The following is a 24,134-nucleotide window of genomic DNA, read 5'->3' as shown; positions in this document are numbered from 1 at the left end:
TCTTTCCTCCTGCGATCCCTGGAATACAAATGTTACCACACTTGATAGTGTTGCTGAGTTGCCTTCACCTATTCTATATTTTTAGTCCTTTTTTTCTCTTTCCTATTTAGCTTGGTTGCTTTCAATTACTTTGTCCTCCAGGTTGCTGAACTATTCTTCTGTGACCTCTAATTTGCTGTTGATTCCCTTCAGTGTATTTCAGTTATTATTTTATTTTTATTTTAATTTTTAAAAGATTTTATTTATTCATGAGAGACACAGAGAAAGGCAGAGACTAGGCAAAGGGAGAAGCAGGCTTCCTGCAAGGAACCTGATGCAGGACTTGATCCCAGGATGCTGGGATCAGGACCTGAGCCAAAGGCAGATGCTCAACCACTGAGCCACCCAGGCACCCCTATTTCAGTTATTAAGTTCTTCTTCTCTGACTGGTTCTTCTTAATATTTTCTATCTTTGTTGAAGTTCTCACTGAGTTCATCCACTCTTTTCTCAGGTCCACTGAGTATCTTTATGACCATTACTTTGAATCTTTATCAAGTCTGTTGCTTATCTCCAGTTTATTTAGCTCTTTTGCTGGGATTTGTTCTGTTCTTTCATTTGAGACACATTCCTTGGCTTTTTCATTTTATCTAACTCTCTACATCTCTTCCTATGTATTAGGGAGGCCATCTATGTCTCCTGGTCTGAAAGTAGTGGCTCATGTAAAGAGGTCCTGCAGTGCCTTCTAGTATAATTGTTCTGGTGACTGGGTGCTCTGGGGTATCTCCTGTAGGGCTTTGTGTGCCCTACTGATATGGCTCAGCCATATTTGCCTTCAGCCCAGCTGGGCACAATGGTGTGCTTAGACTGCTGTGGGTTCACTATGCTGGGTTTGGCCCATGTGCTGTTGGGAAACCTGATGCTGCTGTGGCCTCACTGGCAGGTGGGCCCAGCAGCCAGACTAGCTCTGTCTCTCTGCTAATGAGAGAATGAGAACACGAACAGGGGATTGAGCAGGAAGCCCGATGGGGGCTTTGATCCCAGGACCCTGAGACTATAACCTGAGCCAAGGCAAACACTTCACCAACTGAACCACCCAGATGCCCCTACTTTGCTTCAATTTAAAACCCCTGTGCTGCATGGGGAGCAACTTCAGGTCTTCCAATTTACTACTACTCTCTTTAGTTATGTCTGGTTTTCTGTTAAACCTGTGAAGTTTCCTGTTTGTTTCAATGACTATATTCTTCGTATCTAGAATGTCTATTTGGTTCTTTTCCCAATCTATCTCTTAAATTATCTTGGTTTATCTTATGGTTTCTATTGCTTTTCTCTCCTCAAACATTGTAGGCATTCTCTTCTTAAAGTCTCTTCCAGATTATTGGGTATTCTGGGCAGTGCAGATTCTAGACATCGCAGGCACTGCTCTCCCTGCTTCATGATGGTTGAATTAGTCATGGGAGTCATTTCCTGTTCTTTCCTGGCACCCTGGGGAGAGTAGATGAGAGGGCTTTCTTCCACCTTGGTCCACAATTACCAACGTTGGTCAAATGTCTTCTCACAGGAAAAGGGGCTTTTGTTTCCTTAGAAAAAGGGATTTTTGAGGAGCCAGCCCTGACAGCCTCAAATGGGTACCGAGGGCTGAGAAGTTTTCACCAGATTCACCTGTCCTTTTGTGACATTGAAAAAGTCATTTAACTATTAATCTTTTCTGTAATATAAAGAAAGGTATTTTATTTAAAGGAAGAAATGAAATATTTTAAGTATTAGAAAACTCCAAAGAAAAGGTGACACATGATTTCTTAAAAACAAATAGTTTAATTTCATTTTTATCTGGGAAAAAAATACAACTTTAAAATAAAATGACAAGCACTCTGACATGTCATCATGTGTCATTTTTTTTTTATGGTACTACATTTATTCAAAACGTGAAGATACAGAACCTTTATAAATTTCTGGAATCAAAGATTCCCACCTCAGATGAAAACAGATTGGTTATAAAATGTCAGCTCACTAAATATTCCATTCTTGTTCTTTGGGAGGGAATATCTTGTAGAAACACTATAAAATAAGGCAGAGTTTTGGGAATTCAATTATAAAATTTTAGGAAAAATATGTTAGGTCTTAAGTTCATTGACTATGGGGAGGTGCCTGCAAAGCCCATCAAGCAGTTCCAGAGCTCTGCTTTCTATACAGAGGAGCAGCTCTTCGTGAGCGTTTCAGACTCAGACCCCACCCCCTGCCCCAAGACAGGTTTTCCCAATTAGCATCAATCAGAAAAGAGTTTAACATACACAAATATTTCTGTAGTGCAATAAAAATGTGTCATTTTATAGTTTTAATTTGCGTTATGAAAATAAGTCTGTATACCAAGTAATACATATTTAATGAGTATGAATCATGTAAATTTGGTCATGGCATTTAAAGTTGGCTTTGGCTTTGAAGTATTTCAAAATTCATAGAAAATATTGAACTTCTAATAAAATAAATAAAACATTTTAATAATTGATATTAATTAACTTCAAAATTTCTTTGTATTTAATAATTAACTTCAAAATTTCTTTGCATTTTTCATTTGCTACTCAGTTTCAAAAGAGAAGTCACTTTCAGTAGTGTTCCAAAGTGAGTGATTGCACCTTCTATGATGTGAAAAAGTTGCTAAAGCTCCGATTGCCATGAGCTGTTGCTAAGTGCTGGACACAGTTGAAATTGTTTGCAACAAGACCGGCAGGAAATCCATCAGTGTCCTTTGGAGGGTCACTCTGAGCTCGTTACAAGGAAAGCTAGCGCAAACCGGTTCCCCTGTGACTTTCTGAAGAGCCACAGGCCGAGTGTGGCAGACTAAGTCACACTTGGTGGCAATGGCATCAGATGATGGCTCGAGAAGGGCAGTGTTGTCCCCATGTGCTTTCACAGGCTCTGAAGACCTGGGCACCATTCTGCCTAATACTGAAAGGACCGAGGGACTCAGCTGCCCTCAGGAATTCCAGATGAGGGGAGGGATGAAGCTTCAGGGCCCAGGCAGCGGGCGGCACTATTCGGGGGGCGGTCGGAGGCTCCGCAGCTTCATCTCGTCCAGTCCTTTCCAGTATTTAAAGTTGTTGTCAAGATGCTGCATTAACTCAGGCAGGTCTACAAAGGCTGGAGGAAGAGACAGGGCTGTGAGCTCCTTCCCAGCCACAGAGGTGGTTGGGCCATTTGAAGAAAGGGGGGGGCAGCGGGGACTCTCATCCTGCTGCATCCCGACCCCGGGTTCACTCAGGTCCACTCTGCTTTGGCCCAGTGGCTGCCCCCCCCGCCATTGCCCAGGGAGCTGACCACTCAGAAAAGGGAGTGAATCTGTTCCTGTGTGTGTGTGTGGGGGGGGTCAGGAAGGGAGTGAGCCCCCTCTGCTCCCAGCCCTGACTGGCTCTCCTGACTCCCCAGGGGCTTCACTTCCACCCCCCTCACAGCAGGTGGGGAACAGGCTGCAGGAAGCAGATGGAGGGGGGGTTGGCTGAGGCAGTGAACAGGAAGGGGGCTGGCGGGAAGAGCACCCAGGCCCCGGGTATCCTCAGGGAAGGCTCAGTCCTTCTCAATCCTCCCTAAGAGTCTGTTCTAGAAGCAGCTGCTCTATCCAGTCCCTAGCATGCAGCTCCCCATTTGCTTCTGAGGGCGATGCTGTAGGAGCGCTTACCGTCCCAAGCATCGAACATGTCGGTGATGAAGTAGTCGATAAAGGAGATCTGGGATTTGGGGATGCTGCAGGTGTTTCTGTCAAAAACTGGCATCACCACAGGTAAGTCCTGCCGCTTCTCCTCATCAGTCTGTAAAGCAGAAAATGCCCAAATTGAGACTCTGGGGCCTGGCTGTGCTCACAGAGCAGCCCCAGGAGCCAGTAGGGAGAAGCTGACCATCATACCAGCCAGAGATCCAGCTGGGCCACGACCAGGTGTCCCCAGGGTGGGGCGGCCTTGCACCAGGAGGGCCTGACGACGGCCCTATCCCACCCTTGCTTTTCTCAACCTAGAAGCTTCTGGCTGAAGCTCCTCAGTAAGAGCCTACTTGGCCTGTGATGTGCTTGGCTGCCAGTCCCCAACCAGCCATCCTTCCACCAAAAAGGTGTTTCCAGCCCCGGCGCCGGGTCTGCAAAGGTGACAAACCCCCCCCTTCCTAAAGAAGGATCTAGCGGCTGCTGCTCATCTTAGACAATTATTTTATTTGAAAAGTTCTGAACACCCTTGAGAGCCTTGAGGTAAAACAAGAAAAACAAACCTCTGAGCTGAGTAATTTTTATGTCTAGTCAGACTATTTCAGAACAGCTTCAGGATTCCAGAGAGATTTGCCAAAAAATGAAAATAAAGATCTGGGAAAAAGGTAGGTTTATCTTGAGAGATAAGGGAGCTAGTTTTTGTAAATCAGGTCTTGCTTTCACTGAAGTGTCCTGGAGAAAAGCGTGAGGGGAGGTCCACAGGGAGGCAGGGGCTTCCGGAGCCGGATGCGTGCCTGTGAGGGTCAGAGGGTCACACGGGGGCAGGTGACCAGAGGGCGGGAGAGCAGGGTCAGGGAGGTGGCCCAAGGCTCCATCAGCAGCTCATACAGAAGGGGAGGGGGTGGGGGGGAGGCGCGGTGCTCCCACCCCCCCTGGAGGGAAGAGCCTTCCCTCTGGGGCTCCCCTGGCACCTGGGACAGACAGCATGGAGTGGTAGGGCCTGTCGGGGGACGCCAGGGGTGCAGCAGGTGCCGTCGGCCGCCAGCAGTGCTGCGGAAGGGCGGGGCCGAGCGGACGAGTCCCTGGAGTGGCCGCCATCCGGCCGAGAGCCCAGGGGCTGAAGACCTGGAGAAAACTGCTCTCGGGGCTGGGAGCCCTCCGCACCCTGGCCACTCCTCCCCTTGGACCCATCCCAGGGGCAAGTTGAGGCCAGGAGCTGCTGCCTCTGTACCAGCCCTCTGGTGGCTGCTGTCCCCGCTGGGCCTGGGCTGCAGAGGCCCCCAACGACCACAGGCCCAGGCCCGGGAAGGGCGGCACCCCACAGCGCAGGCAGGGGGCTATCCCGGGGAGGGGCAATCTCCCCCTGAGGGCCACAGGTAGCCTCAGGGAGCTGTGCTCTGGGGCGGGGGCTCTCCTGGCAGAGGCTCGCTCAGTCCAGCAGTCCCGGCTCCAGGGTCTTTTCGGTCTGTGCTGCCCTTTCCGATGTGCACAGAAGCAGCTGACTTGCTGGGGGTCAGGGAGGTCCCTCATACTCCGGTTCTCTTGGGCCCAATGTGGCAGGTGCACAGGATGTTCCGGGCCCTTGTGTTTCCTGATGAGATTATCTGTGGCCCAAGCCCCCACCTAGGACACCTGTGAGCCTAGAAGCTTCCTTTCTGGGACCTGGTCCATGGGACAGCTGTCAGCACTGTGCTCCAAAGTACAACATGACAGATGTCTGGTGCTCACGCCCTACTTCCACTCAGAAGGCAGAGACACCATTTCACCTTGTCTTCATGCCTACGCACTCTTGCTACCCAAGATACTCAACACAGGTGGCTGGGAGGAATGGACACCTATTATAGGGGCCCCACCTGACCAGCTGTATACAAAAGAAACTGATTTAATGGCTTTAAATGTTCCAAGCCTTCATCAGTCACCACCATGCTGGCTAAAATAACCTAATGGGAACTCTGGAAAAGAGTCAAAAGTTACAGAAAAGGCCAGTCAAGAAAAGCCACATTCAAAGGGAGCCTGAGTGGCTCAGTCCGGTGTCTGCCTTTGGCTCAGGTCATGACCCTACAGTCCTGGGACTGAGTCCCGCATTGTGCTCCCTGCTCAGTGAGGAGACTGCTTCTCCCTCTCCCTCAGCCACTCCCCCTACTCATGCTCTCTAATGTTTTTAAAAAAGCCAAATTCAAAATGGTATAAAGTATCATGGCATCACCCTCGCCCCACCAGGTCCCTGGCACAATCTTGGTCGGGAAGCGGCAGCCCTGTTTCTAGCTGCTTCCCTTGAACTGGAGGGAGGAGAGCTGATCTTATTTACAAAATTCTAACCTGTCTGGTGGCTGCCCAAAGGACTGGTCTGTTTCCCCTAGCTTTGCTCTCTCATGCAAAAGCAATGGCTAGTGCTTGGGAAAGGTGTGTGTAGTTGACTGACACATAGACGCCAGGGGCAAGAGATTATCAGTGGAGACCTTCAGTAGGCCGTGTGAGGCCGCAAAGACAAGCTGGGAGAAGACACAGATGTTACACATTCAACAGCAGCAGTACATACAGTGGAAATGAGTGGACCACACATGGGCCTAGGCAAGATGTGCAGAAACAACCTGAAGGGAACTTCAGCTTTCATGTGGGGCTAAGCCCAGGGCTTGGAGTGCCTGGCTTATTAGTGAAACTTCTCCAGCACAGAGCAAACTGCAGACTGCAATGTGGGTTCCCCTGCCCCAGAGGGAAGACTGTGAGATGGGTTCCCCCCTACTGCACCATATCCAATTTTTAACACAAAGCCGAAGAAACAGGAAAGCAGGCTATTAAAAAAAAAAAAAAGGAAAATAAGCTAGCAGAAGCCATCCCTGAAGAAGCAGGCACTGGATTTATTAATGACTTTACAACAACCATCTTAAATATGCTCAAAGAGCAAAAGGAAAACATGGACAAAGGGCTAAAGGAAATCAGGAAAATGATATATGAACCAAATAAGAATAGCAACAAGAGAAATCATAAAAAGGACCCAAGCAAATTCCAGAGCTGAAAGATACAAAAAAAAAAAAAAAGATTTGAAAAATCCACCTGAGAGATTCAATAGGAAATATGAGCAGGTGGAAGAAAACAAAACAAAACAAATCTGAAGAAAGGACATTTGAAATTATCAAGTCTGAGAAGGAGAAAGAAAAATGACAAGAGCCTAAAGGACTTACAGGACATTATCAAATGGACCAATATATGCATTATCAGAGTCCAGTCAAGATGAAAAGGAGCAGAGGCTATCTGAAGAAAGACCTAAATCTATAAAACCAAGAAACTAAATGACTCCAAATATGGTAAACCCCAAAAGAACCATATTGTGACACATCATAACCAAACTGTCAAAAGCCAGAAACAAAAAAAATCATAAAAGCAGCAAGAGAAAAGTGACTTCTTACAAGAAATTCTCTGTAGAATGCTCAGCTGATTTCTTAGGAGAAGCCTTGGAGGCTGGTAGGCAGGGAAAGAAACGATGTGAAGTGCTAAAGGACAAACCTGTCAACTGAGATTCTTTATCTAGGAAAACTGTTCTTCAAAAATGAGGGAGAAATGACAGCACTCTCAGATAAACACTAAATGGGGAAGACTCATTAGCATTGGATCTGCCTTAAAGGAAATGCCAGAGGGAACTTGTCAGGTTGAAGTGAAAAGAAGCCAGACAGTAACTCCAAGTCATATGAAGCTGTAAAAATCTCCAGTAGAGATAATCACACAAGCAAATATTAAAAAGCAATATTACTGTTACAAATTTTAATTTGTACTTCCACTTTCTACAGGACCTAAAAGACATGCAGGGGATCCCTGGGTGGCTCAGTGGTTTAGCGCCTGCCTTTGGGCCAGAGCGCGACCCTGGAGTCCCGGGATCGAGTCCTGCGTCGGGTTCCTGGCATGGAGCCTGCTTCTCCCTCCTCCTGTGTCTCTGCCTCTCTCTCTCTCTCTCCGTCTCTCAGGAATAAATAAATAAAATCTTAAACACAGAAGGAATCAAATGTGCCACTACAAAAATATCAAACAAAACAGCAGGCAGTAAGGGAAGAAAATGAGGGACCAAAAAAGCTTTAAGACACCAAGAAAACAAGTAAAATGGCAAAAGTAAGTCCTTCCTCATCAGTAATTATTTTAAATGTAAGTGGATTAAACTCCCCAATCAAAAGGCATAGCTGGCAGAATGGACAAAAACCCTATCGAACTATACTCTGCCTATAAAATACTTTTTTCTTTTTTTGAAAATTTTAACAGAGCACAAGCAGGGGGAGCAGCAGAGGGAGAAGGAGAAGCAGACTCCTTGCAGAGAAGAGAGTCTGATGCAGGGCCAGATCCCAGGACCTTGGGACCATGACCTGAGCCAAAGGCAGAGGCTCAACCAATTGAGCCACCCAGGCGCCCCTACAAAAGATTTTCCATGCAAATAACCAACAGAGAGCTGAGATGGTTGTGCTATCAGACAAAATAAACTTTTAAGTCAAAAACAGGCACAGAGAAGGACATTATATATTGATAAACAGGTTAATTTACCAAGAAGATACAACAATTATAAGCTTATATGAACCAATCATCAGAGTTCCAAAATACATGAAGAAAACACTGACAGAACTGGAGGGAGAAATGGACACTTCTATAACCGTTGGAGATTTCAATACCACACTTTCAATAATGGATAAAACAGATCAATATGAGATCGAGAACTTGAACAATAAAAACCAATGGGACCTCACAGACATTAAGAGGACCTTCATCTAACAACACTTAGGGTATGTAATTTTTCTTAAGCACAAGTGGAACATTCTCTAAGATAAAATATATGTTAGGCCACAAAACAAGTCGTAATAAACATTTTAAAGATTAGAATCATACAAAGTACTTATTCTACTTGGAATGAAACTGGAAATCAATAGAAGTAACCTGGAAAATTCACAAGTATGTGGGAATTAATGCACTCTTTTTTTTTTTTTTAATTTATTTATGATAGGCACACAGTGAGAGAGACAGGCAGAGACACAGGCAGAGGAAGAAGCAGGCTCCGTGCACTGGGAGCCTGACGTGGGACTCGATCCCGGGTCTCCAGGATCACGCCCTGGGCCAAAGGCAGGCGCCAAACGGCTGCGCCACCCAGGGATCCCAAACAATGCACTCTTAAACAATCAACAGGCCAAAGAAGAAATCACAAGGAAAATTATAAAATACCTTGAGGCAAATGGAAATGAAAACATAACATCTAGAAAGTAATGGGATGAAATAAAAGTAGGGGTGACAGGGAAATTTATGGCTCTAAGTACTTACATTAAAAAGAAAACTCTCAACAACCTAACTTAAAGCTAGCAGAAATGAAGAACAGACTAGAACAGAGTAAAATAGAGAATAGAAATACAGAGAAAATCAATAAAACCAAAAGTTCTCTGAAAGTTCAACACAACTAAAAAATCTTTACTAGACAGATGAGGAAAAGAGAAGGTTCAAATTATTAAAAGCAGAAGTAATAGTGGGACAAAAGAACAAAATAAAGAAAAAAGTATGGACATTACTACCCATTTTACAGAAATAAAAGGATTATAAGGGGGTGCCATGAACAGTTGTACCTCAACAACATGGAGAACCTAGATGAAATTAACATTCTTAGAAACCTACAACCTACTAAGACTGAATTGTGAAGAAATGAGAATCTGAGTAGACCTATAACTAGTAAAGATGTTCAACTCAGTAATTAAAAACTTCCCAACAAAGAAATGCCCAGGACCAGACAGCTTCACTGGTGAATTCTACCAACCTCTTAAACAGAATTAACACCAATCCTTCTTAAACTCTTCCAAAAAAATTGAAGAGGACACTTCCTAACTCAACCTATGAGGCCAGCATTACCAATACCAAAGCTTGACAAAGACAGGACAAGAAAACCACAGATCGATATCCCTTATGAATACTGATGGAAAAATCCTCAACAAAATAGCAAACAGAATCCAGCAGCACATTAAAGGATCATGTGCTGTGACTAACTGGGATTTAGTCCAGTAACGCTAGGATGGTTCAGCATCTAAAATCAGTTGATATGATACACCATGTTAAAACAATGAAGGAAAACAAAACACATGATCATCAAAATTGTTAAATTTTATGTGTATTTGATCACATACACACAACACACACACCCCTCTTCTGCTAAACTGCTTCCCAAAGACGTTGTAGTGTTTTACACACCTATTACAGAATGAATCCCAGATGCTCCACAGCTTCATGAACATAGGTTGTCTTTTAAACTTCTAGCCACTCTAGTGGTGTATAGTAGTGTTTCACTGTGGTTCTAATGTGTATTTCCCTGATAACTAATGATGTTCAGCACTTTTCATACTTATTGACTGTTCCTACATCTCCTTTTGTGAAGTGTCCAAATATTTGGCCATGGGGCACCTGGGTGGTTCAGTTGGTGGAGTATCTGCCTTCTGCTCAGGTCATGCTCCCAGGGTCCTGGGATTGAGTCCCACATTGTGATCCCTGCTCAGTGGGAGCCTGCTTCTCCCTCTTCCTCTGCCTGCCACTCTCCCTGCTTGTGCTTATTCTCTGTTAAATAAAATCTTTAAAAAATTGGCCATTCTAAATTAGGTGGTTTATCTTTTTATTACTGAGCTATGGTTTCTTATATATCCTGAATATGGCTGTTTATCAGACAGGATTTGTGGATATTTTCTTCCAGTGTGGCTTGTTGTGTTTAGATGAGCATAATTTCTGAATTTTGATTCTCATTTTCCAAGTTTTCTTTTTATGGTGGTGGTTTTCTGTAACTATGAAGTATGTATCCACTTCTAAATGACCAAGGATATTCTCCTATGTTTTTCTTTAAAAGCTTTATGGTTTTAGGTTTTGTATTTAGTTCTGTGATCCACTGTGAAATGATATTCCTCTGGCATGAGGTAGAAGTTGTGGTTCATTTTTTGTTGGACAGAGCTATCTAAGTATTCCAATACCACAGGCTGAAAAATTTTTCCTTTCCCCACTGATTATAGAGATGTGGTCTATTTCTGGGACCTCTATATTATTCTTTTCCATCCATGCATCTGACATCTTAATGCAAATACCATATTGGCTTGATTAAGTTCTAAAGACAAACAGTGTAAAATTTCCAACTTTTTCAAGTTTGCTTTGCTTATTGAAGGTCCTTCACCTTTCCATATAAATTTTAGAATCAGTTTGTCAATTTCTACCAAAACAACAACAAAAACTCTCTCCCAAACAAAACAACCCTGCTGGGATTTTTATTGGAATTGCATTGATATGTACATCAATCTGGAGAAAACTACCGTAAAGATGAGCCTTTCAATCTGTAGACTTAGTATATCTCTATGTATTTTCAAGTGTTTTTTTTTTTTAATTTCTCAGCAATATTTTGTGGTTTTCAGTGTAAAGAACTAGACTTTTTATTAAATCTGTTCCTAGGGCAGCCCGGGTGGCTCAGCGGTTTAGCCCCTGCCTTCAGCCTAGCCTAGGATGTGATCCTGGAGACCCGGGATCGAGACCCACATCAGGCTCCCTGCATGGAGCCTGCTTCTCCCTCTGCCTGTGTCTCTGCCTCTCTCTGTGTGTCTCTCATGAATAAAAAAAAAAAAAAAAAAAAAAATCTGTTCCTAAACTTTATTTTTTTTTTAAGATTTTATTATTTACTCATGAGAATACACAGAGGATACAGAGAGAGAGAGAGGCAGAGGCACAGGTGGAGAGAGAAGCAGGCTCCATGCAGGGAGCCCGACGCTGCACCACCGGGGCTGCCCCCTAAACTTTAAATGGGATTAGGTTTTTACTTTCATTTTCCAATTGTTTTAGGCTAGTACAAAAATACTATTTATTTTTGTGTCTTAGGACGTTGCTAAATCAAATCCTTATTAAATAAGTGCTATTGTTTTGTATACTCCTTAGAGCTTTCCATATTAAAATATTGTGTCATCTGCAAATAGAAAAAATCTTGTTTTCTATTCTTTGTACCTTTTTTCTCTTGCTTGATTGCAATGCTAGGATAGCCGATAAGTATTCAATAGAGGTGGTACCTTTCCCTTGTTTCCAATCTTGAGAATGTATTCAATACTTCACCATTTTTATCAGTTGTAAGTTTTTGTAGATGCCCTTTTTAAAATAAGTTCCCTTCTATCCCTGGTTTGCTAAGTTTTTTTTTTTTTTTTTTTTGATGGGTGAATGTTGTTTTGTCAAATGCTTTTTCTGCATCTACTGAAATAATGTTTGTTCTCCTTTTTTTTTTTTTTTAATTTTTATTTATTTATGATAGTCACAGAGAGAGAAAGAGAGAGAGGCAGAGACATAGGCAGAGGGAGAAGCAGGCTCCATGCACCGGGAGCCTGATGTGGGATTCGATCCCGGGTCTCCAGGATCGCACCCTGGGCCAAAGGCAGGCGCCAAACCGCTGCGCCACCCAGGGATCCCTGTTTGTTCTCCTTTAATTGGGTATGGAGACTGTAATTCTTGATTTTCCTGTTGTGAAACTGACCTTACATTTTTTGGGAAAAACTCTAACTTATGAGACAGTATTTTTTCTATGTACTATTCAATCAAGTATCTCTGCATCTATGTTCATGAAGATAATGGACTGTAATTTGCTCCTGGTATTGTCTTTATCAGGTTTAGATATCAGGATAATAATGGCTTCACAAAATGAGCTGCAAAGTGTTTCCATTCCTTTTTTTTTTTTTTTTTTTAAAGTAGGCTCCATGCCCAACGTGGGGCTTGTACTCACGACCGGGGAGGATCAAGAGTCACATGCTCTACAGACTGAGACAGCCAGGCACCCTCCCTGCCTCTGCCTCTATCTTTTTTTTTTTTTTTAATGCCTCTATCTTTTGATACTATTTTGTAAGACTGGTATTATTTTTGCCTTAAATGTTTGATAGAAGTCTTCAGTGAACCCATTTGGGTCAAGAATTTGCTTTGTGGGAAGATCTCTAATAGTAAATTTTGATGAATTAATACAGGGCTTCTCGTGTGGTTGTTTTATCTTGTCAGTTTGGATAAACTAGTTTTTAAGGCATTTAAGTTGTCAAATTTATTAGTGTAAAAACTCACACCTTAAAATTATCCTTTTAATATCTGTAAGATTTATTATGACAATACCTCTTTCATTCCTAATATTGGTTATTTGTGTTTTCTTTCTCTTCTTGATTATTCCAGTTAGATAGTGGGAAATTTTGTTAATTTTCTCAACCAACTTTTGGCTGTTAATTTTTCTCCATTTCCTAATTTTCTTGCTCTTAAATAGGATTTTTTTTTCCTCTATGCTTTATCCTTTCTAGTTTTTTTTTTTTTTTTTAAGATTTTATGTATTTATTCATGAGAGACACACACAGAGAGAGGCAGAGACTTAGGGAGAGGGACAAGTAGGCTCCATGTAGGGAGTCCGATGCAGGACTCCATCTGGAGACTCCAGGATCATGCCCTGGGCTGAAGGCAGACGCTCAACTGCTGAGCCACCCAGGTGTCCCTCCTTTCTAGTTTCTTTTTTTTTTTTTTTTTAAGATTTATTTATTTATTTATGATAGACACAGAGAGAGAGAGCGAGATAGGCAGAGACACAGGCAGAGGGAGAAGCAGGCTTCATGCTGGGAGAGCCCCACATGGGACTCAATCCCGGGACTCCAAGATTGTGCCCTGGGCCAAAGGCAGGCGCCAAACCGCTGAGCCACCCAGGGATCCCCCTACTTTCTAGTTTCTTAAAGTAAAACTTAAGTCATTAACTTTTCTTATTTTCATTTTATTTTTTTCATCCTTGTAACTATACTCTTTAATCCCCACTCACCTCCCCTCTGCTCACCGTCAGTTTGTTCTCTATTCTTAAGCGTCTGTTTCTTAGTTTGTCTCTTTTTTCCCTCTGCTCATTTGTTTTGTTTTTAAAATTCCACATATGAGTGAGATCATATGTATCTGTCTTTCTCTGGCTTATTTTATTCAGCACTATACTATTTAGTTTTTTTTTTTTTTTTTTTTTTTTTTTTTTTTAAGATTTTGTTTATTCATGAGAGAGAGAGAGAGAGGCAGAGACACAGAGGGAGAAGCAGGCTCCATGCAGGGAGCCTGACATGAGACTTGATCCCGGATGTCTGGGATCAGGCCCTGGGCTGAAGGTGGCGCTAAACCGCTGAGCCACCGGGCTGCCCCTATTTAGTTCTTTCCATGTTGTTGCAAATGGCAAGATTTCATTTTTTTTTTAAAGATTTTGTTTATTTATTCATGAGAGACACACAGAGAGAGGCAGAGACACAGGCAGAGGGAGAAGCAGGATCCATGCAGGGAGCCTGACATGGGACTCGATCCCAGGTCTCCAGGATCACACCCTGGGCTGAAGGCAGCACTAAACCGCTGAGCCACCCGGGCTACCCGATTTCATTTTTTATAGCTGAATAATATCCCATTGTATGTATGTACCCCATCTCCTTTATCCATTCATCTACTGAGGGACACCTGGGGTACTTCCACAGTTTGGCTATTTGTAGACAATCCTGCTATAAACATAGGGTGCATGTGTCCTTTTAAATTAGTGTTTTTGTATTTTATGGATAAATATCCAATAGTGCAATTCTTGGATCACAGGGTAGTTCTATTTTTCTTTTTAGAGGAACCTCCATATTTTTTTCCATAGTGGCCACAACAGTTTGCATTCCCACCAACAGGGCAGGAGGGTTCCTTTTTCTCCACATCCTCACCAAGGCTTGTTTTTGTGTTTTTGATTTTAGTCATTCTGACAGGTGGTAAGACGATACCTCATTGTCGGTTGGATTTGCATTTCCCTGATGATGAGTGATATCGAATATCTTTTCATGTACCTGTTGGTCATCTGTATGTCATCTCTGGAGAAATGTTTGTGTCTTCTGCTCATTTTAAAATTACATTATTTGTTGTTTTGGGTACTGAGTTGTATCAGATTCTTATATATTTTGGATACTAACCCTTTATCAGACATGCCATTTGCAAATATCTTCTTTAATTCTGTAGGTTGCCTTTTAGTTTTACTGATTGTTTCCTTTGCTGTGCAGAAACTTTTTATTTTAATGTAGCCCCAATAGTTTATTTCCCTAGCCTCAGGAAACATACCTAGAAAAATGTTTCTATGGATGACTATTGATGATGTCAGAAGGATTACTAACATGTGCTCTCTTCAAGGATTTTTATAGTTTCAGGTCTTTAATTCATTTTGAGTTGATTTTTGTGTATAGTGAAAGAAAGTGTTCAGTTTCATTCTTTGGCATGTGGCTGTCCAATTTCCCCAACACCATTTGTTGAAGAGACTTTTTCCCATTGTATTTTCATTCCTCCTTTGTTGAAGATTAACTGAACATTCAATTGTGGGTTTATTTCTGGGTTTTTTGCTCTATTCTACTGATCTGTCATTTTTATTCCAACACCATACTGTTTTAATACTATCACTTTATAATTGAAATCTGGAATCATGACACCTCTAGTTCTTCCTTTTTCAAGATTGCTTTGGCTATTCAGGATCTTCTTTCATCCCATACAGATTTTAGGATTGTTTGTTCTGTGAAAAATGCTGTTGATATTTTGATAGAGACTGCATTAAATCTGTAGATTGCCTTGGGTAGTATAGACATTTTAACAATATTTTTTCTTCTAGTCCATGAGCACGGAATGACTTTCCATTTCTTTGTGTTGTCTTGAATTTCTTTCACTAGTGTTTTATAGTATTCAGAGTATATTAACTGACAGGTCCTTCACCTCTTTGGTTAAGTTTACTCCTAGATATGGTTTTTGGTGCAATTCTAAGTGGGATTGTTTTATTATCTGAACCAGGGATTATTCAGAAGTGGACTGTTCAATTTACAAATACTTGGCATTTATCTAGATACATTACTGTTACTGAGTTCTGATTTGATTCCACTGTGGCTACAGAATATATTCTGTATGATTTCAGGTCTTGTAAATTTGCTGAATAATTTCGGTGTCCCCAGCATATGATGTACTTAATATATATTCTACCCACTTAGGGTGTAGTATTTTATGAATATTTAACTAAGGTAAGGTGACTGAAATAACAGAAAAACAGATAATCCAGATACTATCAATCTGGATGTTCTCTCAATTACTGAAAGTGTTAAAATATTCAAATGCGACTACAGAATTGTCTACTTCTCTGTCAATTTTGCTTCATTTATTTTGAAGTTCTGTTATTAGGTGCATATACATTTATGGTTATTATGTTTTCCTATAGAACTGACCCTTTATCATTTTGAAGTGTCCAGTTTATCTCTGGTAATATTTTTTTTTCTGGTAATATTTTCTATCTTGATATCTATTGTTTGAGATTAATATAGCCACTCAAGTATGTTATGTTTACAACTTGCATGATCACTTTTTCCATCCATTTCTGTCTTTGCATGAATCTGTTCCTTTTATTTTAAATGTCTTTTGTATACTGAATGTAGTTGGCTTTATTTTATTTTTTTAAAGATTTTATTTTTATTTGTTTATTCATGAGAGAGACACAGAGAGAGAAGCAGAGACACAGGAAGAGGGAGAAGCAGGCTCCCTACAGGGAGCCTGATGCAGGACTTGATCCCGGGGCCCCGGGATTACGCCCTGAGCCAAAGGCAGACGATCAACAGCTGAGCCACCTGGGCATCCCTGTTTCTTTTTAAAATTGAGGTATAATCGATATACAACATGATTCTGTACTTGTATATACTGCAAAATGCTCACCAAAATAGAACTAGTAATCTGTTGTATCTACGAGCTTTTTTCTTTTCTTTTCTTTTCTTTTTTTTTTTTTTTAAGATTTTAGTTATTTATTCATGAGAGACAGAGAGAGAGAGAGGCAGAGACACAGGCAGAGGAATAAGCAGGCTCCATTCAGGGAGCCTGACGTGGGACTCGATCCCAGGTCTCCAGGATCACACCCTGGGCTGAAGGTGGCATTAAACTGCTGAGCCACCCGGGCTGCTGCTATGAGCTTTGTTTTTAAGATTCCAAATGTGAGATCATACAGTACTTGTCTTTCTCTGGTTTATTTCCACTTAGCATAATGCTCTCTCAAGTTCCATCCATGTTATCACAAGTGCCAAGATTTCATTCTTTAAGGTTGAATAATATTTCACTGTATATAGATACCATGTCTTTTTTACCCATTCATCCATTTATTTACACAGGTTATTTCCATATCTTGGCTACTGTAAGCAGTGCTGCAGGGACCCTGGGGATGCATATGTCTTTTTGAGTTAGTGTTTCATTTTCTTCAAATAAATACTCAGAAGTTAAATAGCTTGACCATATGATGTTTCTTATTTTCAGAGTAACCTCCACAGTGTTTTCTAGTGGCTGCACCAATTTACATTCTTCTCAACAATAATGCTTGTGATTTTCTTTTTGTTAACAGTCATTCTGACAGGTGTAAGGTAATATCTCCTTGGGTTTTGGTACTTTTCATCCCATCCTGAGGATTCAAGTTTGTATCTTGTTATTCTTTCCTTTCAGCTTTAAAAACGTCCTTTAGCATTTCTTCTATTGCAGGTTTACTGGTGATGAACTGTTAGCTTTTCCTTATTTGACAATGTGCTTATTTCCCCCTCATTCTTGAAGGATATTTTCATTGGATACAGAATTCTGGGTTGACAGTTGTGTCCTAACAGCAAGTTAAAGATGTTATTCCAGTGTCTTCTGGCCTTCGTATTTTCTTTTTGTTCTTAAAAAATTCAAGTATAAATAATGTAGTGTAATATTCCTTTCAGGTGCAGTTTGGTGATTCAACAGTTCTGTATACTACTAAGTGCTCATCATGAGAAATATACTTTTTTTTTTTTTTAAGATTTGTTCATGAGAGAGAGAGAGAGAGAGAGAGAAACAGGCAGAGACTTAGGCAGAGAGAGAAGCAGGTTCCTTGCAGGGAACTAATGTGGGACTTGATCCCCAGACCCAGATCACTCCCTGAGCCAAAGGCAGACGCTCAACCACTGAGCCACCCAGGCATCCTGAGAAATATACTCTTAATTCCTTTTATCTATTTCACCCATCCTCCCTCCCACCTCCCCTCTGGTAACCATATTTGTTCTATAAAGTCTTTTTTTTTTTTTTCACTTAGATTTCACACAGGAGTGGAATCATACTGGTATTTGTCTTTCTCTGACTTATTTTACTCAGCATTATGCTCTCTAGCTCCATGTTGTAAATGGCAAGATCTCATTCTTTAAGGCTGAGTAATATTCCATTTTATACATATATACTACTACCTTATCCATTCATCTATTTATGAACACCTCAGTTGCTTCCATATTTTGATTTATTGTAAATGATGCTACAATAAACAAAGAGGCACATATAACTTTTCAAATTAGTGTTTTCTTATTTCTTGGGTAAATACCCAGTAGTGGAATTGCTGGATCATGTAGTAATTCTATTTTTCATTTTTTGAGGAACCTCCATATCATTTTCCACAGTAGCTGCATCAGTTGGCATTCCCACCAACAGTGCACAAGGGTTCCTTTTTCTCCGTATCTTCACCAACACTTGTCATGTTATTTTAGCCATTCTGACAGGTGTGAGATGACATCTCATTGTAGTCTTGATTTGCATTTCCCTAATGAGGAGTCATGCTGATCATCTTTTCATGTGCCTGTGGGCCATCTCTTCTTTGGAGAAATATTCATTCTTCTGCCCATTTTTAAAATGGTTTTTCTTTTTCTTTCTTTTAAAGATCTTTAAAAATTTATTTATTTATGAAAGACACAGAGAGGCAGAGACACCGACAGAGGGAGAAGCAGGCTACATGCAGGGAGCCCGACATGGGACTTGATCCCAGGACTCCAGGATTAGGCCCTGGGCCGAAGGCAGGCACTAAACTGCTGAGCCACCCAAGCGTCCAGGGATTATTTTTTTCTTTCTTTCTTTTCTTTTTTTTTTTGGTATTGAGCTGTACAAGTTCTTTATATATTTTGGATATTAACCCTTTATGGGAGGTCATTTGCAAGTATTTTCTCCCATTCCACAGGTTATCTTTTATTGTTTGCTGTGCAAAAGATTGATTGATTGATTTCAAACCGTTTTATTATGGGGCTTCAGGGTAAAGGTGGGAGGGGAGGAGGGCAGGAAGATCCGACGTCCTCGGCACAGTCCCGCATCACAATCCACAAAAAAGCTGTGCAGAATCTTTTAATTTTGATGAAGTCCCAATAATATATTTTGCTTTTGTTTCATAGAAGACATACCTAGAAAAATATTGTTATAGCTGATGTCAAATAAATTACTGCCTATATTCTCTTCTAGGATTTTAATGGTTTTAACTCTCACATTTAGGTCTTTTTTTTTTTTTTTTTAAGATTTTATTTATTTATTCATGAGAGACAGAGAGAGAGGCAGAGACACAGGCAGAGGGAGAAGCAGGCTCCATGCAGCGAGCCTGATGTGGGACTCGATCCCGGGTCTCCAGGATCACACCCTGGGCTGAAGGCGGCGCTAAACCACTGAGCCACCTGGGCTGCCCCATTTTAGGTCTTTAATACGTTTTGAGTCTACTTTTCTGTATAGTTAAGAAACAGCCCAATTTCATTCTTTTCCATGTAGCTGTCCTATTTTCCCATCATCAACTGTTGAAGAGACGTTTTCCTATTGCATATTCTTGCCTCCTTTGTTAAAGATTAATTGACCATAGAATGGTGGCTTTATGTCTGGGTTCTCCTGTTCTGTTGATCTATGTCTGTTTTTGTCCCAGTATTATACTGTTTTGATTACTTTAGCTTTGTAGTGTATCTTGAAATCTGGGATTGTGCAATATCTCCCAGTTTTGTTGTTCTTTTTCAAGACTGCTCTGGCTATTCAGGGTCTTTTGTGGTTCCATATAAATTGTAGGCCTATTTGTCCTACTTCTGTGAGAAATACTGTTGGCATTTTGATGGGGGTTGTGTTAAGTCTGTAGATTGCTTTGGGGAGCATGGACATTTTAACAATATTCTCTAAACCCAGGAGCATGGAGTATTTTTCCATTTGTGTTATCTTCAATTTCCTTCATCAGTTTTCTACAGCTTTCAGAGTACACGTTTATCATGCTAACTTCGGCAGCACATATACTAAAATTGGAACCATACAGAGAAGATTAGCATGGCCCCTGCACAATGATGACAGGATACACATTTATCATCTCCCTGGTTAAGTTTATTCCCAGGTATTTTATTACTTTTGGTGCAACTATAAATAGGATTTTCTTTTTCTGCTACTTCATTATTAGTGTATAGAATTGCACTGGATCTCTGTACAATAATTTTGTATTCTGTAACCTTACTGAATTCATTTATCAGGTATAGTTTCTTGATGGAGTCTTTAGGGTTTTCTTTATATAGTATATATCATGTCATTTACAAATAAAGTTTTACTTCTTTCTTACAGATTTGGATGCTTTTATTTCTTTTTCTTGTCTGACTGCTGTGGCTGGGACTTATGGTACTATGTTGAATTAAAGCAGTTAGAGTGGGCATCCTTGTTTTGTTACTGATCTTGGGGGAAAGCTTTTAGTTTTTCACTACTGAGTATGAAGTTAGCTGTGTGTGTGTTTTTTTTTTTTTTTTTTTTAAGATTTACTTATTTATCTGAGAGCAAGTGAGCACAAGTAGGAGGGGCAGAGGGAGAGAGAATCTCAAGGAGACTCTGCACTGAGCACAGAGCCCCAATGTAGGGCTTGATCTTACAACTCTGAGATCATGATCTAAGCTGCAACCAAGAGTTGGCACTCTGTACCAACTGCTTCATCCAGGCACCCCAGCTGTGGGCTTTTCATATATGGCCTTTATTTTGTTGAGGTTTATTCCCCCTAAACCTACTTTGTAGAGGTTTTTTTTTTTTTTTTTTTTTTTTTTTTTTTTTTTTTTTAATTTTATTTATTTATGATAGTCACAGAGAGAGAGAGAGAGAGAGGCAGAGACACAGGCAGAGGGAGAAGCGGGCTCCATGCACCGGGAGCCCGATGTGGGATTCGATCCTGGGTCTCCAGGATTGCGCCCTAGGCCAAAGGCAGGCGCCAAACCGCTGCGCCACCTAGGGATCCCTGTAGAGGTTTTTTTTTAAAAAAAGATTTTATTTATTTATCCATGAGAGACACACAGAGAGAGGCAGAGACACAGGCAGAGGGAGAAGCAGGCTCCATGCAGGGAGCCTAACATGGGACTACATCTCGGGCCTCCAGGATCACGCCCCGGGCCGAAGCTGGCGCTAAACCACTGTGCCACCTGGGCTGCCCTGTAGAGGGTTTTTAATCATGAATGGATGTCCTATTCTGTCAGATGCTTTTTCTGCATGATTGAAATGATCATATGGCTTTTATATACTTTCTCTTGTTGACATGATATATCATATTAATTGATTTGCAAATACTGAACCACCCTTGCATCTCAGGAATGAATCCCCCATGATGGTGGTGAATGAATTTTTGAATATATTGTTATTTAGATTTGGTTTGCTAATACTTTGTTGAGGGTTTTGCCTCTATGTTCACTGAGATATCAGCCTGTAGTTCTCTTTTATTTTGTAGTGTCTTGATCTAGTTCTGGTATCAGGGTAATGCTGGCCTCCTAGAATGAATTGCTCTCCTTCCTCTTCAATTTTTTGGAATAGTTTGGGAAGAGGAGCTGTTCACTCTTCTTGAAATGTTTGGCAGAATTCACCTATGAAGCTGTCTGGACCTGGACTTCTGTTTGGAATTTTGTGACTATTGATTCAATTTCATTGCGGGCAGTCTGTTAAAATTTTCTATTTTTCTTGGTTCAGTTTTGGGAGGTTATATGTGTCCAGGAATTTATTTTTTCTAGATTGTTCAATTTGTTGACATATAATTTTTCATAATATTCTCATAATGCTTTATATTGCTGTGGTGGTGTTTCTCTTTCTGATTTTGAGTCCCCTCCCCCTCTTTTAACTGAGTCTGGCTAAAGGTTTAGCAATTTTGTTGATCTTTTCAAAGAACCAGCTCCTGGTTTCATTGATTTTAATGGTTTTTGTTTTGATTTTATTTCTGCTCCAATCTTTACTATTTCCTTCCTTCTGCCGGTTTTGGGTTTTGCTTTTTCTTCTTTTTCTTGCTCCTTTAGGTGTAAGGTTAGGTTGAGCTTTTTCTTGGTTCTTGAGGGAGGCCTGTATTGCTATAAACTTCACTCCTAGAACAGCTTTTGGTGTATCCAAATTTTGGACCATTGTGTTTTCATTTTCATTTGTCTCCATGCATTTTTAAAAATTTCCTCTTTGATCTTGGTTGACCCATTCATTGTTTAGTAACATGGTTTTTAACCTCCATGTATTTGTGTTCTTTTCCAGATCTTCTCCTGTGGTTGATTTCTAGTGTCACAGCTTTGTGGTTGGAAAAAGATGCATAGCATTACTTCAATTTTTTGAGGTTTTTTGCCCAATATGTGATTTTTTTCTGGAGAATGTTCCATGTGCACTTAATATATTCAGAACATTCCATCCTAAAACATATCTGTTAGATTCACCGGGTCTAATGTGTCATTCATAGCCATTGTTTTGTTAATTTTCTGTTTGGATGATCTATCCATTGATGTTAAAGTCCCCTACTGTTATCGTATTACTATTGATTACCACCATTGTTATTAGCTGCCTTATGTGTGCCCATGTTTGGTGCACAAGTATTTATAATGGTTACATCTTGTTGGATTGTTTCCTTTATGATTATATACTGTCCTCCTTTGTTTCTTGTTATAATATTTTGTTTTAAAGTCTATTTTGTCTTATACAAGTACTGCTACCCTGGCTTTTTTTTCACACCTATTTGTATGATAAATGTTTTTCTGCATGTATTCACTTTCAGTCTGCATGTATTTTTAGGTCTGAAATGAGTTTTTTGTTGGCAGCAAGATGGGTTTTGTTTTTGGATCTAGCCCATCCATCCTAGGTTTTCTCATTGTCTAGTTCATTTACATTCAAAATTATTGATGGGTACATATTCACTGCCACTGTGTTACTTATCTTATGGTGGTTTTTTTATTCTTTTCTGTTCCCTTCTTCCTTTGCTCCCTTCTCTAACCATTAGTTGGCTTTGTTTGGTGAGATACTTGGATTCCTTTCTCTTTACTTTTTGCTTATTGGCAGTTTTTGATTTGTGGTTACTATTAGGTTATATATAACACCTTATGCATATAGAAGTCTATATTAAGTTGATGGTCACTTAAGTTTGAACCTCTTCTGGGATGCCTGGGTGGCTTTGCCTTTGGCTCAGGGCATGATCCTGGAGTCCTGGGATCGAGTCCCACATCGGGCTCCCTGCATGGAGTCTGCTTCTCCCTCTGCCTCTCTCTGTCTCTTGTGAATAAATAAATAAAATCTTAAAGTTTGAACCTCTTCTAAAAACACTAAATTTTTATTACTTTCTTCCCCACATTTTAGGTATATGGTGTTATATTTTACATCCTTTGGTGAATCCACTGATAGATTTTTATAGATATATTTAATGTTATTGCTTTTGTGCTTCCTACATTTCTTACTCCTGCTATGGTCTTTCCTTTCAAAGAATTCTCTTTCATGTTTCTTGTAGGGCTGCTTGAGTGGTGATGAATTCTTTTGGCCTACAAAGTTTCTGTTGAAAAATCAGCTGATAACCTTATGGGGTTTCCCTTTTATGTAACTATTTTATTTTGCTGCTTTAAAAATGCTCTAAAGATTACTATTTTTTTTTTTTGCCATTTTAATTACTATGTGTCTTGGAATAGGCATCCTTTGATTGATTTTGTTGGGGCCTCTCTGTGTCTCCTGGATCTGGATTTCTGTTTCCTTCCCCAGATTCAAGTAGTTTTCTGCTATTTCTTCAAACAAATTTTCTACCCCCTTTTCTTTCTCTCCCTCTTCTAAGGTCCCTATAATGAAATGTTATACTTGATGGTGTCACTGAGTTCCTTCAATCTATTCTCAGTAGTCTTTTTCTTCTTTCTTGTGTTCAGCTTGATTGCTTTCCATTACTCTGTCTTCCAGGTCACTGATCTGTTGTTCTCCTTCCTCTGTTTATTCCTGTTAGTGTATTTTATTTTATTTATTTTTATTTATTTTTAAAATTATTTTATTTTTTAAAGATTTTATTTATTTACTCATGAGACACACAGAGAGAGAGAGAGAGAGAGAGAGAGAGAGAGGCAGAGACACAGGCAGAGGGAGAAGCAGGCTCCATGCAGGAAGCCCGATGCGGGACTTGATCCTGGGACTCCAGGATCATGCCTCGGGCTGAAGGCAGACACTAAACCACCCAGGGATCCCCTGGTAGTGTACTTTAAATTTTAGTTACTGAGTTCTTTCTCTCTGACTGGTTCTTTGTTTTTTTTTTTTTTTTTTTAATTTTTATTTATTTATGATAGTCACAGAGAGAGAGAGGCGCAGAGACACAGGCAGAGGGAGAAGCAGGCTCCATGCACTGGGGGGCCCGATGTGGGATTCGATCCCGAGTCTACCAGGATCGCGCCCTGGGCCAAAGGCAGGCGCCAA

The 24,134-nt window shown here is 40.8% G+C and overlaps 1 protein-coding gene and 1 non-coding gene across 5 annotated transcripts in view; one reads left to right on the top strand and one right to left on the bottom strand.

The window, feature by feature from the left end:
* Positions 1-1,772: 1,772 nt before the first annotated feature.
* The window catches only part of PDE8A (phosphodiesterase 8A), a 156,529-nt gene continuing 134,167 nt past the window's right edge, over positions 1,773-24,134 (bottom strand). For all 4 annotated transcript variants that reach the window (XM_038532922.1, XM_038532923.1, XM_038532924.1 and 1 more), the window contains 2 exons: positions 3,651-3,780; positions 1,773-3,115 (listed from right to left, as the gene is read on the bottom strand). In XM_038532922.1, the coding sequence (XP_038388850.1) occupies positions 3,009-3,115; positions 3,651-3,780 (237 nt within the window). In that variant the 3' untranslated portion in view covers positions 1,773-3,008. The remainder of the gene's footprint in view (positions 3,116-3,650; positions 3,781-24,134) is intronic.
* LOC119871402 lies at positions 19,706-19,812 on the top strand. The gene has a single exon (XR_005357499.1). It is a non-coding gene; the product is annotated as a U6 spliceosomal RNA (small nuclear RNA).

Source organism: Canis lupus, chromosome 3 (genome assembly GCF_011100685.1).
Source record: "Canis lupus familiaris isolate Mischka breed German Shepherd chromosome 3, alternate assembly UU_Cfam_GSD_1.0, whole genome shotgun sequence".
NCBI classification, from domain to species: domain Eukaryota; kingdom Metazoa; phylum Chordata; class Mammalia; order Carnivora; family Canidae; genus Canis; species Canis lupus.
This window is presented reverse-complemented; position numbering and strand designations above follow the sequence as displayed.